Here is a 15,135-nt window from a genome sequence, read left to right on the forward strand (position 1 = left end):
TCGCTCTAAAAAAAACAAAAAAAAACAAAACAAAAACAACACTACAGCTTTATTTAAAAAATTTTTATTGAAAAAAATCAATTCAGATAACTTGATTATATAGTAAAGCTGACATCTATTCAATCTAGCCACCTTTAGCTCCAACCCCCGGCTCGATATAGGACCGGAGCTGGGAGCATGCCTTTTCCACTAGCGTTGGATAGCAGCAATCAGGCTGGCTTTGGTGTTGTGGGAAGTCATGTTGGTGATGTTTTCAATGTATGACCAAACAAAGTAGTTCAACGGGTCAGGTTGTGGGAGATCTGGTGCCAGTGAGAGAAGGGTACAAAGTTGTAGCATTCTTCTGAAGTGAAGCCTATGTCTCTTTGGATTTTTTTGGGCCATGCCAAGTCCTGTAGACTATGCGCCCAAATGTCAAAATCCCTCTAGATTTTTGATTCTGTGACCTCTGTTGGGGGTGGAAGAAAAAAATTGTGGCAAATGAATGCCAATAGACTCGTGAACATCAAACTATTTTTCACAAGCATAAATGTTGCGCATTCGTGAGAACGGCAGCCATATTTAAAAATGGCTGACAATCATTCAAATACAACATAATGACTTACTTAAACCCTAGTAACACCCAAACCAATAAACATGTAGTTACATGCATTTTATTCCCAATTAAATTCTTCATTATTTATTATATAGATATTGGACTTAATCTAAAAAAGCCTTTTTTCAGACATTTTCTACAATACTTCAGTATTTTATATGTATACAAAAAAGAGATTTTCTGTTAAATTTTGATATTTTTCATGTAGAGGCTTTTATATTCTACCAATATGACTCCTCACACAAAATTACAGTTGTTTTTTTCCTCCACCGAGGAGGAGGTTATGTTAGCTGTGTTTGTTTATTTTGGTACAATCTGGAGTTCACATTGCTTGAATAATCATCACTAAACTTGGTTCAAATATTGATCAGGATCCAAATTAGAACTGATTTAATTTTTAGATATCTAGTTTCAAGGTCAAAGAAAATTTGAAAGCTATACTTTTGGAAATAACTATGGTTCTCTTCATTGTAGAGACTCGTTACTTTGCCTAAATTGTAGCCCTCCATATAATATGGCTTTGAACTTGAAAAGTTTCATTAAAGCTGAACATTTTATGATAGTTCAATTTTCGATTTAAAAATTTTAATGTATTAATCTGATGCCATTTCATAACACCAATCACTGTCTACAATTTCAGTCTTTAGCTTTTGAGTTATCAATGTTTCCATGGCATAACTTCATGATATGGAGAAACAAAGTCCAGATAACACTTTGGTTAATCTTTGTTGTCAGGCAGTCGCACAACTTCTGTTCGTGTTGTGCATAGACATTATTTTAAGTTTAGATATATTTGTGTTTTTTCATAATTTCCAAGTTGGTTTCTTCATCCAAATCTATATATCTATAAAAGTGAACGTGTCTGTATGTGTGTCTGTGTACATTTTCCTACGCAATAACTCTGTCAATTTTCGAGTCTACAGACTCGAAATTTGATATACAGGGTACTGAGATTGGGGAAGATCTTTGTAATACGTTTTTGGACAGAAATTTGGCTGTTAAGGGGTCAATGTTCAACGATTTGACCTTTGAGAACTCTACCAAACTCCTGACAATTTTGGGTCTAAACACTTGAAATTTTAGATATAGCTTCCTTGGACATGGATCTAACTTAATAATTTGATTTGAGCCTAAAACAAATGTTAAGGGGTCATAATAGGGGTCAAAGTTAAAAAAAAAATTGACCTCTGCGGTCTCTACCAAATTACTCAGACAGTTTCTGATCTAAACATTTGAAATTTTACATAAAGGGTATTCAAAGATAGGGCAAGCTTTTTAATCGGTTTGGGTCGAAAATTTGAGCTACCAATATATACATGTATGCATGCATATTTGCATGTCTGTCTAAAACTTTTGACAGAGTGGACGGATTTTCACCAGACGACAAATACAGAAAAATTGGCTAAAAACATTAATTTCTTCACCCTCAACTAGGCACTTTTCAACAGGGAGGGGTTGCTTTTTTCGCCGATATTTTTGAAAGTCATCCTCTCTTTTCGATTGTCTAGCCTTAATTTAAACCTACGTCACTTCTGGTTTGGCACTGGTCATAACAGCAAAGACGTCAAGTTTTTTTCACGTTCTTTTCCTCCTTCGCGGTACGGGTTCGAGCCTTCCTTCCTACTACCACTTTTTGGCCTTTTGGTCAAGATCAAAGTGTAGTATCTGTTCTTCAGATGCTGCACTTCCATTTCATGTTCTCTTTCGGTGGAGGAGAAATTCTTCACGACTGAGACAATTTTTATTTTTGTACCTTTTCTCCACGTTAAAAAACGACCCTGGTGTCTAACTCTGTCCCGTGGGGAGGCATAGTAAATAGGTACTACCACTTTTTTTTTTTTTTTTTTTTTTTCCTCAACACACACCTCCAAACATCCGGGCAACCATGCTAGTATACAATAATTGTCAACTTTTATTCAAAAGAAATTTCTTTTTGATTCTTCAAGTTACAAATAAGAACATAAGTTTTAAACAATCTTATTGATAAAAATGAAACGATCATTTAAGGCAATTTAAATTAAAATAAAAACAAAATAAGATATTTTATTTAAGAAGCATCACTTTTTATATCATTGTCATCTTTTACAACATTGTTTCCATTAATTTCACAGCATTTGCACATACCTGTGCATTGTAGCTTGTTTTGTAGACATGTACAAATGTTTACATCTTTACATTAACTTGTTTACATTTGGTAGAGCATTTTATTAAATCCATTAAACTCCTTGGAACTTAATTTTTTTTTCTCATGACAATCAGGGAGATAGATATGTGGATTTGCATGAAGGCTGATTAGAGTGTGTAACCTGATATATTTCTAGTCGCACCAATGTTTTTTTTGTTTTGTTCTCTTCAGAGATATACCTGAAATGTTAGAGGAGTTTCTTCACCCAAATCATTATCGTTGCATATGAGTTTTTTTTTTTTTTTTTTTTTTTAATTACATTTCACCCCAAACAAGGCACATTGCTACTTTGATGTAGGGGGACTACTATCAGGGACCAAAGTTGCAGGTGTAGTATGTAGGGAGTTGAGCAGCAAGATGTCTGTTCACATTACACTTGAACTTTTACATGTCAGTACAGTTAGGGAAGCAGAAAACCGGAAGAGAATTCCAAAGTCTAGCAGTTCTGGGGAAGAAGATATTAGAGTAGAATTCCTTTCTACATCTAGGGATCTCTACTGTGATTTTGCTGCTTGTCGGGGGTATTTTCGTCGAGGTGGGGTACAAGGGCTTGTAGTTTGTCAGAGCATCCACCATTAAAATACTTGCAAAACAAGGATGCAATATTTCATTGATGAGACAGGGGCTGAAGATTAGATGACTGTTCGGGACCTATCAGGTTGGCGACTCTTTTGGACCCTGTCCAGGAGCGAGAAACTAGTAGCAGATGCACCAGCCCAGATTTACTCCATACATGGGTGGTGATTTTGTAGAGGTACAGGATACTTTCAGGCATGAGTAACTTTCTAGCACGGTACGACGGGCGTGCAATAAGTAATGCCTCTGACCCACTTCCCATAGTAGTAGAGCAATGAAACTTGACACAGTTATTAGTCTTTCTCTACATAGGAACCACCCAGAGTTATGCATTTCTCCCATCGTTTGATGCAGCTCTGGAGTTTTTGTAGAACACTCCATGTTGGTCCTCCAACCATGACGTGACTTCAGAAAACAAGGCTGCATCATCTGGGAAACGCTTTCCTTTCAAAAACAACTTCATGGCTGGGAAGAGGTGAAAGTCAGAGGGTGCAAGGTCAGGAGAGTAGGGAGGGTGGGGGTAGATTTCATAACCACACGCCCGTGTTTCTGATCTGGCGACATGCGAGTTGTGGACCAGAGCGTTGTCCTGTAGGAGGAGGGTGCCTTTGCTGATCTTGCTCCGCCTCTTGATTTTGATAGCTTCCCTTAATTTCCTCAAAAGTGAAGCATAATAGGCTCCTGTAATTGTGGTACCCTTTGCCAGGAAATCTGTCATCACTATTCCTTCCTGGTCCCAGAAGACTGTAAGCATGACCTTGCCAGTGGAGGGCTGCACCCTTGCCTTCTTTGGAGGTGGTGAGTCCAAGTGCTTTGACTGCATTGACTGGGCTTTGGTCTCTGGATCATAGTGATGGACCCAGGTTTCATCCTGTGTAATCAGTCTTTTGAAAAACCTTGACTCATCTTCTTGACACATTTCCAAATTCATCCTTGAGCACTCAACGCGTTCTCACTTCTGGAATGGTGTGAGCAACCTGGGAATCCATCTGGCAGACACCTTATGCAAATGGTCATGAATGATAGTTTCCACAGACCATGTACTAATGTTGACATCTTGGGCTATTTGGCAAATAGTAATGCACCGATCTTCCAAAATGGCAGCCTCAACTTGATGGACAGATGCCTCATCAATGGCAGAAGGGAGGGGGGCGACCAGGTTTGGGAGCTGTTTCCACAGACTTCTGGCCATGTTTGAATTCATGATGCCAGCGTTTTACAAGGTCATATGATGGGGCATTATCACCATAAGTTTCTTTCATTTCATCCAAAGTCTACTGTGGTGTGTGTCCTTTCAAATACAAAAACCGGATCACTGCTTGACATTCAGCAGGCTCCATTTCACACCTGACTCAGTTCAAACACCTGTAAAACAGAAACCACAATTAGTTCAGAGCTGTAATTTGCCACATAACCCGTAGAGATATAAATCATTGCACATGCAAAATTATAGCTAGATTAGACAACTGGAAGTGGGTCAGATGCATTACTTATTGCACGCCCCTCGTAGAAAGAGCCCACCTTCTTCGCAGCAGCCTTGGCAATGATCTCGATGTATCTATTTCAACTCCTGTTTCCTGTGAACGTTAAGCAAAGGAGTTTGAAGGAAGTACTTTCAGGTAATGTATCTTTAGCCATAGCTATTGGTGGTTGGTAAGGTTTCTTGTAATTATTAAAGGAAAGAAGTTTTGTCTTGGCAGTATTGAACGTTAACCATCCATTTCTGAACCCATTCCACTACAGACTGAAAATCTTCCTCTAGGGTTTCCACTATTACCTTAGAAAGTTTTATATATATATTGTGTGCGTGTGTATTCGATAGGTAAATAAGTCAGCAAATGTTATATTTAGTTTTAATTTAATAAGAAGCTGCGTTACAAAATTTTGAAGAAGATTCCATAAATTTGTTGATTTCTATTTTCGAGGTTGAAGGTATTTATTCCATAGGCCGTTTATACTACGCTTGAGCAAGTCGCAAAAATACCTTTCAAATTGTCAGTAAGTAAAAAAATATAACGAAATAAAAAGCTTCCTAATTGTAGTTTGATGTGTTTTTTAACAGCTTTTAAAATTTCAAGAATATTGATATAGATTTTGAGGGTTTGTATTACTATACACATAGATTTAAAAAGATTATCAAAAAACAAAAAAAAAGCAAATATATAACAAATAAATGTTATCAAAAGCAAGATAAGTTATTTTTCTACCTAATTGGATAATTTTTTAATGTTTTTATTTAATGTAACATGTTTATTCAGCTCGAAAAACGGTGTTTACCAATGTATTGGAAAATTTAAAATGGCGCCCGACTCTCTTGAAACAGTAAGTTTGAGGAAAAGAGTTATAAATAAAAAACTAGACAAGATACTGTTAGAAACTTGCTCAATATATGTTACCGTGACATAGGCTGACATATATTCGGTGGGTTTTTAACAGTATTTTGTATAGTATTTTATTTTTAACTCCTTTTCTCAAACTTACAGTGTCAAAGAGAGATTCAGGCACCATTTTTAATTTTCCAATACATCAGTAAACACTGTATGTTTTTCCAGCTGAATAAGCATGTTACATTAAATAAAAACACTAAAAAATATCCAGTTAGGTAAAAAAGTAACTTATCTTGCCTTTGATAACATTTATTTGTTATATATTTGTTTTTTGAATATATGTGAATAGTAATACAAACGAGATTTTGATACTTATTTTGATTTTGAAAAAATATTTGTGGTTGTTCGCAGTAACACATTGTTTTAATTCGCTGTTCAAAACTAATGCAATGAATAAAAGTGCATGCAAGCTATATATCTGCAAAAGTTTATTTTGTTTTTTTAACCATGTTTTTAAATTTGACCAGAAATGTGAGAAATTGCAACGGATTCATAATGCCGAATTGGTTGTGATTGTTATTATACATTCTGAAAACGGAATAGTTCTAAACTAATGTTATTCTGATAACAAAATAGCTCTAATTAAACATATAAGAACATTTCTATTCATATTTTCATGTTTTTCTTAATTTGTTTGTGAATAAAAATTAAAGAACGCGTGTTTACACTGCTATTGCTAATACTGCTGCTGCTGCTACTAATACTACATTTGTCCAAACTCGAGAAATAGAAACGTTTTTTTTTTTTTTTTTTTGGTAGGTCCTTTTAAATTATTATCAATTACCGCGGTCCTACTCAACATAGAATAATACTTTTAATTGATAAAGATAGTAAAAAGATTGATTTACTTACTAGTGAGTGTCTGAAGAAATTTTTTTTCAAAATGTTCGATACTCATATTAAAGTCTTATTTTTAACACAACAAAAAAAGAAATGGTCAAAAATATTTCAGACACTTGACAGTATTCAAATTAATACCTCTTCTGATTGTTTCCCAAATTTCATGACGAAATTCTTCATACAATTATGGTATGAGCATTTAGAAATCAGGGGGGGGGGGTCATTACAAAACCTTACCGAAAACTCCATTTTATGACGTTCACATTTTTATCACTTTATTTGCTTAAAACTCTTAAAATATATAATGTACATTCATATTTATTAATTCATTTGAAAGTATATTCGTTTCCGAACAAAACAGTAGTAATTTGAAGACTTGAAGTGCTTTGGTTTTTTTCGTCTATGTGTATTGCTAGTTATATATTGCTTTGGTTTTTTAGATTGACTCCTTCCAAAATTTGACTCGAAAAGTGTATTATCATCCATGGCAGTTGGTGGTTGGAAAGTTTGTGTATAATAGTTAATGAAAAGGAACTTTGTCTTGCTAGCATTAAATGTGACCGTTCATTTTTGACCTCATTTTACTCTAAACTAGAGATCATTTTCTAAGTATGCAGCCATTGTGTTCGATGTGTGTGTTCAATTTGCCTGTATGAAGAATGAGGGAGGAATCTCTTGGTCATTTCACTTGGCTTAATTAACTTGGTTAGACTAACTTATGCAGGGAATAGTTAATCATTTATTGTATCTTTTCACAATATGTTGTCTTATAAATTTGTATATATTTGTTTAAAAGCAGCATCAGTAGCAACCATAACTGCTGGCTGCTGCTGATTTAAATGCCAAGAATCTGAGTGTTTACTTGAAAGCAGCAGCAGTTGTAACTGTTGGCTGTTTCTGATTTTTGTGGTTGCTATTGAATTTGACTTCTGCATAGAGCCCACAAAGGCATGTCTGGTCTGCATGAAGTCTTCCTTTTTGGCCATAGCTATTTGCTATATTTTCAAGATTTTTACACTTAACACCCAGAATAGCAAGGTGTTGCGTAGAAAGTCGAGGAAGGTTTGATTTAGAACACACAAAGAGATGGTGGTTGCACATGTACAGAAATGTCATTGTAACTTGTGGGTTTCTGACTGACAAAGGCAAAAATAACTAGATGATGATGGATTGTGATATTGATTCCTCCTAGTTTTTTCTTTTTTTTTTAACTAAAGTCCTGTAAGCCATACAGCTTTAACACAGCCATGTTGACACCACTCCTGCCACATGGTAAGAAAGGGTTGAACTTAGTCGGACCAATTGTGATCTATATAATAAACAAGAGGCTAGTGGTGATGATCTGTATAACAGATGATACTATAATACTGTCAGACCCATCTAACCAAACAACAAATCTATGGTGATCTTCCAATGGTCCTGGATATGACCTTAAACTATATCCAGTGGTGAGGCCCCAGCTTGCGGGCTTTGGAGAGTGTGGAGCCACCCTTTAATTACCATTGCTCCCAGGTCCACTCTGACCCAGAGTGGTAGTACGTGTTAGGGTCCCAACTATGGATTAAATAGAAACCGACTTGAAAACAAATATATTCTATTAAAAAATTTTTCTTCAAAATCTTTGGATTCGGCATTAAATAACCCGAAAAGGGTTGATATGCCGTAAAACAACCAACCAATTCATTGGCCAAAGCAAGACGTTCAGTTTGCAGGTTATTGTACTAGAGAAGTAATTGAAGTTATTCCTTCCCTACATCTGTGGAACCCTACTACTCGCTCCAGAAATAGAATGCTCACATACCCAGATGTCATTGCAAGAGATGTGAATGTTGAAAGGCGGGACCGGAATATCAGGCATGAGTATGTGAACTCCATCTCGACTCTGATTTAAAGATGATGATGAGTTTGGTGCATAGTTGGAATGTTTGTTTGTTTGTAAACAGCAGAAAATGGATGACGTCACAAAGCTGCTCTGCATCTTTTATGATGTCATCCATTTTCAAGTAAACAAACACACACACACAGACGAATGAGCTAAGTTCATTCTGAAGTTGCCTGGCCTTCGGGCTGGGATTGAAGTTTAAATTGTTTTGTCCCCGGTCAGAGGAGTAATCCTTCTCGACTGGGGCAGTTTTTGTTTTTGTCACTTCCAGAGAGCTACTTTTTGTGGAGATCTGAATATTTTCCACATAAAACAGACCTGGATGAATTTTGCTTGATCTGGTTTATATTTCATCAATGCTTCCGTCATATTCATTTACAAAATGGATATATACAGAAAATTATTGTGAGTAAAAAATATTTGGATATTACAAAACGTTTGCATAAATATAGATCATGTCATATTGTTAATAGTCTGTGTCTGATCAACTAAAAGTCAGGAACTACATAATACACACTGGCAAAACTTTTTTTTTTTCTTTTTTTCATATCCCCTTGAAATTTTTTTTTGGGAGAAATCAAGAACATAATCATTGGGGGTAAGGGGCATTGTTTGGGGCAATTTTTATTCAAAAAATAATTTTTTTTCAATAAGTAGTAATTCATCAATAGTTTTTTCCAGTTTCCAAAGAAGGCAGGAGATAGAAAAAAGAAGTTTTGAAAGAAAAATGTTACACACACTTTTCTGTTGTCTATACTCTCTGACAAAGTCGGGTAATCATGCTATTAATATATCTAACAAATATTAACCTAATTATTCAGGTGTGTGTGTGTGTGTGTGTATATATATATATGTCAGGTCATGTCATGTGCTACTGGTACCATGTAACCCAGTACTACCTGCCTCATGGTCGGGTCACCGGCAACTAAACTGGTTCCCCCACCAGACTTGTTTGGTGAGGAGGGCGGCTAGTCTCCCTGAAGGATTAAAAACAAGACTTTCCAAAGGGCGAATGAACTCTTTTTCTGGGTCAACGGCCAACTAGCACCGTGTATATTTGTGTGTGTGTGTGTGTGTATTGGGGTGGATAGGGCTCCCGTAAGCCGTGGTGAAGGCAACCTTTCTAGGAGAAGCAAATCTCTGATTTAAAAAACCATAAAGCGGAAGACCATTATCCGCATTAAGCTGGTCTGCAGTTTAATTTGTTGCTGGCTATCTTGCTCTTGCTTGTTGCTGGATCTGAACATTTTGAACCGAGAGAGAGACTTAGCTGTCGTACAAAGCTAAGACTCTGTAACATCATATTTGTATAGATACTCCCTCAGGCATTTGGGCTCATGGATTTTAAATGTCTGAGGGAGTGGCACTCGTCTGACAAGATGTTGCAATCATCATATATATATATAAGGGTTGTACCAAGTATCAAATTGGCCGATTACTGATTAATTGGCCTTTGATAATCGGCCGATTACTGAGTAATCAACAAGTTTATCAGCAAATTTTGTTGTCATAAATGATACTAATATTAATTACATATGTATATATTACTTTTACAACTGCACTGGATTTAAGGTAAATAGATGTAAGCGTATGGAAAATTTCAGTCCTTTCTCTTCCTATCGAATTAACATTTTTTACATCACTGTCAAAGAAAATTATTACTTCATCTTTCAGTTTCCATGTACAGTAAAATGTGACTGTGCGAACCGAAAATAAAACATTCTTCATCAATCATACTCTTGTTTCTCATTTTGGACTCTTGCTACCATCTATATATATATATACATATATATATAGACTCTTGCTACCATCTCTCTCTCTCTCTCTCTCTCTCTCTCTATATATATATATATATATATATATATATATATATATATATATATATATGACAAAATGGGCGCACGCGTTTTTGTATGTCTAGCAAAGTTTTTTTTCGCCGGGCTTCTCTGAGGAGTGGGTACTATTAGAACTTTTTATATACTCCTTAGATTATAATATCTATGATTTGCGAAGGAACATCGTGTCTACATTTACTTTGATCGACTTTTATAAAATTCATGCTATTCCTTCCTCTTGCGTGTTTGTTGGTGTTTTTTGTATAAAAGTGAAATTAAATTGAAAGCAAAATCAGCTTCTTAGCCTTTCGTGCTGGGACGTTCAGAAAGCAATCAGCTTTGATCAGTTCCTAGAACATTTTATATACTCCTTAAATTATAATATCTCCGATTTACGGAAGGAGGTAGTGTCTTTTTTATTTGAGCGACTTTTACCTGTTATTTTTGCGCTATTTCTTGGTCTGCACGTGTTTCTTTGGCTTTTCTGTATAAAAAAGCGAAACTGAATTTGGAGCAAATGCGTCTGGCACTCGTGCCAGGGACGTCCAGAAAGCAATGAGCTTTGATCAATGCAGGGAGGGGGGGCTGTCATATCAGACAGTTGCTATTCATTTGGACGCTCCCCTTTTTATGGGGAGTTAGTTTTGCCCCAACACTTTGAGGAAACAAACAAATATGCAGAAACTGGCTTGCAGCCAAAATTAAGTGCGGGATTTCATTCCCCTATGGCGTGATGTTTGACCTCATTAAATTTACGCACATGTCACTTATTCACTTCAATTTTTAATCGTTTAATTTGAATGGTTCTCAATTCCCCTGCCCTTGTCACGTCGCGGTAAGTTATCAGGCTATCACTTTCTTTTCCGCCTTGGCCTCAAGGCTTCGGGTTCGAGCCTACCTGCCTAGCAAAACTTTTCCTACACACACACCGACAAACACCCGGGCAACACTGGACACTGCCGCTAGTCTATATATATATATAAAAGCGAAAATGTGTGTTAGTGTGTGTGCATTTTTTGTGTATGTCCGCCAAAGGCTTTTTTTCGCCGGGCTTCTTGGTCGAGTCACTCCTTAAAACTTTTTATATACCCCCTAGATAATAATATCTACGAGTTATGACCGGGGGTCGCGTCTAGCTTTAATTTGCCTGACTTTTACGCGCTATTTTTGAGATTTTTTTTTGATCGCTGCGTCTTTGTTATGCTTTTCAGTATAAAAAAGCGAATACTGGGGCGGGGGAAACAGAAACTGGCTTGCAGCGCCAAACTTAAATTGCGTCATGTTTCACCTTAATAAGATCAAATATCACGCGACTTAACTTTCTCGCACCTGTCAATTTCACTTTATAAACATTAAATTAAACATTTTTCACTTCCTCTCCCCTCGTGGCTGAGATGGTTAGGTCTCGGCTCCAAACTCCCGCCCAATGTTTTTTTTTTAAACAGGGTTATTTTGATCTATCCCCCCCCCTCCTGTTAGTCTACATATCTATATATATAAGCGAAAATGTATGTATGTATGTTCGCTTTTCTTGTATGTCCGCAAAAGGATTTTTTTCGTCAGCTTCTCGAGGCCGTCGCTCATTTTTAAAAACTTTTTATATAACGTCGAAATCATAATATCTACGAGTTATGAACAGGGGTCACTCGTCTATTTAATTTGCCCGACTTTGAAACGTTAAATATTCGACATTTTGGGATCGCCACATATTGTTTTCGTTTTTCAGTATAAACAAAAAGCGAAACTCTATTCGAATCCTAGCCCATGGCCAGTGGTCTCTAGAAAGCGATGTAACGTTTAGTCAATGTCGACTTACCATCGTCATATCAGAGGATTGCTTTCATTTCGAGACAAGACACGCCCCCTAATAAATGGGGGAGCTGTTTTTCCCCAAAGTTAGGTAAAAACAAACCGGTTATTGACCTCATTAAAAACTGTCCCACAAAAAATGTTAAGTGCTGAATAGCTATTGCTTACATCGTCGTCATCGTAACGCTCGCACAAAATGTTAGCTCTACGACTTCTGTGCGGGCACCTGTCAATTCTCTTCTTACTTAAATAAATTCAAACATCTTTCAGTAACTCATTCTGGTTGGCCGAACGGTTAACGTGTCATGTTTTTTTTCACATTTTATTTTCCAACTTCGCCTCAGGGCTTCAGATTCGGTCCTACCAACTTACCAAAGCTTTTATTTTATTCCCCCTCCCCCCGGTTTCTTTTTGATTTAAGAGCACACACATCCTCGTAACACCCGGGCAACGCCGGGTACCCCCACTAGTATGTATGTATGTATATATATGTATGTGTATATATATATATATATATATATATATATATATATATATAAGTGAAAATGTGTTTGGTTTGTGTGTGTGTGCATTTTTTCTGTATGTCGGGCAAAGTCTTTTTTCGTTGGGATTCTGGGGGGGTACTCTTTCTTAGAAATTGTTATATACTGTCTAAATCATAATATCTAGGATTTGCGAACGTGCTTTGCTTCTAGATTTATTTACATCGACTTTTACAAAATTCTTGCTATTTCTGCCCCTCTTTCGTGTTGATTCAGCTTGTTCGTATAAAATCGAAACTAATCTAAAGCGAAGGCATTGTTCTCGGCTTACACGCAGGGAACATCCAGAATCAGGCAATTACTATTCATTGGAAAACTTCCCTTTTTATAGGGAGTGGATTTTCCCTCCAACATCTTGGAAACAAAACTCAAAAAAACTACCCCACAGTGAAAGTTAACTGCCGTATTTCTATTTGACCTCATCAAAATCACATCTGTCAATTTGTGTAAACCCCCCCCCCCAAAAAAAAAACTGTCTCGCAGTAAGAGTTAACTGTGTGATTTCTATGGCGTGATATTTGACCTCATTTTTTAATTCTTACATAAATTCAAACGTTTTTCTGTTACTCCCTTGCTGGCGGAGCTGGTAAATATGTCAGTCTTTTTTTTTTTTTTTTTACACACTATTTTCCATCTTCGCCTCAAGGCTCCTGATTCAATCCTACCTACCTACCAAAACTTCTTTTTTTTTTTTTTGGTTGTTGTTACCCCCCCCCCCCAACATACACACCTACAAACACCCGGGCAAGCTGGGTACCCCTGCTAGTATATATATATATATATAGAGACAAAACATCCACACACGTTTTTGTATGTCCAGCAAAGGCTTTTTTGGGGGGTGGTAATATTCTTTAGAATTTTTTATTTACTTCTTAGATCATAATATCTATGATTTGCGAAGGGACGTTGTGTGTACATTTATTTTGATGGACTTTTATAAAATTCACACTATTCCTTCCTCTCATGTGTTTGTTAGGCATTTTTGTATAAAAGCAAAACTAAATTGAAAACAAAGGCAGCTTCCTGGCCTTTCGTGCCAGAACGTCCAGAAAGCAATTGGCTTTGATCAATCTTGCTATTCATTTGGACACTCCCTTTTTGTGGGGAGCTGATTTTCCCCAACATGGTGGGGAAATGAAACTATGGAAAGCTGAACTGGCCTCCAGCCAACGTTCATTTCTGCAAGTCAACTTTTTGATTGGCATCACTAAATTTCAATGCTTTTCACTTCCTATTGCTTTGTAGAGTAGCGCCAAAAGTTCAAGTTTTCTTTCACTTTTTTTGGCGCCTTTGGATTCGTTTTTTTTTCTTTTTTTTTTTCTTTTATTTTTTCTTTTACACCTAAAAACACCTGGGCAATGCCGGGAACCCCTGCTAGTTAAATACACTCATGAGCAAAAAAAAAAAAAAAAAAGAGCCAAACAAATTTTATACATTTTATTGCACTAAAAGCTATATTGAACAAAGAACAATTCAACAAGGAAACTTAAACGAGACTAATAACACAGAATAAGACATTTACTTTAATAAATGCTTCGGATGGAATCGCATTCTCTTTTGATTTCTTTAAAAGATCAATCCTTTTAGATATGTTCTCAACCAAAGAGGAGATGCTATTCCATTCGCTTTGCACAGCTTCCCACAGTTTGTCATTATTTGAAAAAGTTCTTCCAGCCAATGCAAGAGATATTATGGAACAAATATTCTCGATTGCGTTTAAATCGGGGCTTTGACCTGGCCAAGATATCACATTAATTGACTTATCAGAAAACCATTTTCTTGTGACTTTAGCAGTGTGTGCAGGGGAATTATCATGTTGAAAAATAATGTTCTGGGATATTAACAGCTTCTGGATACTTGGTAACAGTCCTGTTTCTAATATTCGAATGTATTCCTTTGCATTGATTGACTTCTCATATCTAATATGTTCCCTAACTCCTGCTGCAGTAAAAGTTTCCCATACCATTATTCCTCCATTCCTGTGTTTAACTGTCGTTTTTCTGCAACTTGGCGAAAATCTTTCTCCAGTTCTTCGATTGCACCCATCGGGAGCATCACTAACAAGACAAAATCTTGATTCATCTAACCAGGAAACATTCCTGAACCAGTCTGTATCTTTCTTGCCATAACGCGAGAAAAATCTCTTTCTATCATTGTTGTTCTTAGATAAAAATGGCTTCTTTGCACACCTTTTTAGAAGAAAATCCCATTCATCTAGAATTGTATATCTCGAAAGAGAATTTCCAGCCCCTGTTTTGAATTCTTTGCTATGGTAAACATAAGTTTTCTTTCGATCTTTCAAAACAGTTCATTTAAGCCTGTGGTCGTCCTTCAAAGTGGATGATCTAGGGCGACCAGATCCGGATTTCCCTTTTACCAAGCATTCGACTTTGAACCTTCAACCAATTCGCTTCACTACAGGAAGAGATGTTTTCACATTTTCTTTTCTTAAAAATCTGCTTGTAAGTCATTTTGGAATGCCTT

At 36.5% G+C, this 15,135-nt stretch overlaps 1 protein-coding gene and 1 pseudogene across 2 annotated transcripts in view; both read left to right on the top strand.

Moving 5' to 3' along the window:
* Positions 1-15,135, top strand: part of LOC145263837 (cullin-2-like) — a 102,003-nt gene that overhangs the window by 4,357 nt on the left and 82,511 nt on the right. Inside the window, exon 1 of one of the 2 annotated variants that reach the window (XM_080120909.1) lies at positions 8,705-8,870. The exons of the other annotated variant lie outside the window; for it this stretch is intronic. Within the exon in view, the coding sequence (XP_079977035.1) occupies positions 8,848-8,870 (23 nt within the window). The 5' untranslated portion in view covers positions 8,705-8,847. Of the gene's footprint in view, positions 1-8,704; positions 8,871-15,135 lie in introns of those variants that run through there. 2 annotated transcript variants of the gene reach the window in all.
* Positions 2,221-2,443, top strand: LOC145263997 (U2 spliceosomal RNA; annotated as a pseudogene).

This window comes from Euprymna scolopes, chromosome 39 (assembly GCF_053919585.1).
Source record: "Euprymna scolopes isolate OS-2025 chromosome 39, ASM5391958v1, whole genome shotgun sequence".
In the NCBI taxonomy this organism is placed as follows: domain Eukaryota; kingdom Metazoa; phylum Mollusca; class Cephalopoda; order Sepiida; family Sepiolidae; genus Euprymna; species Euprymna scolopes.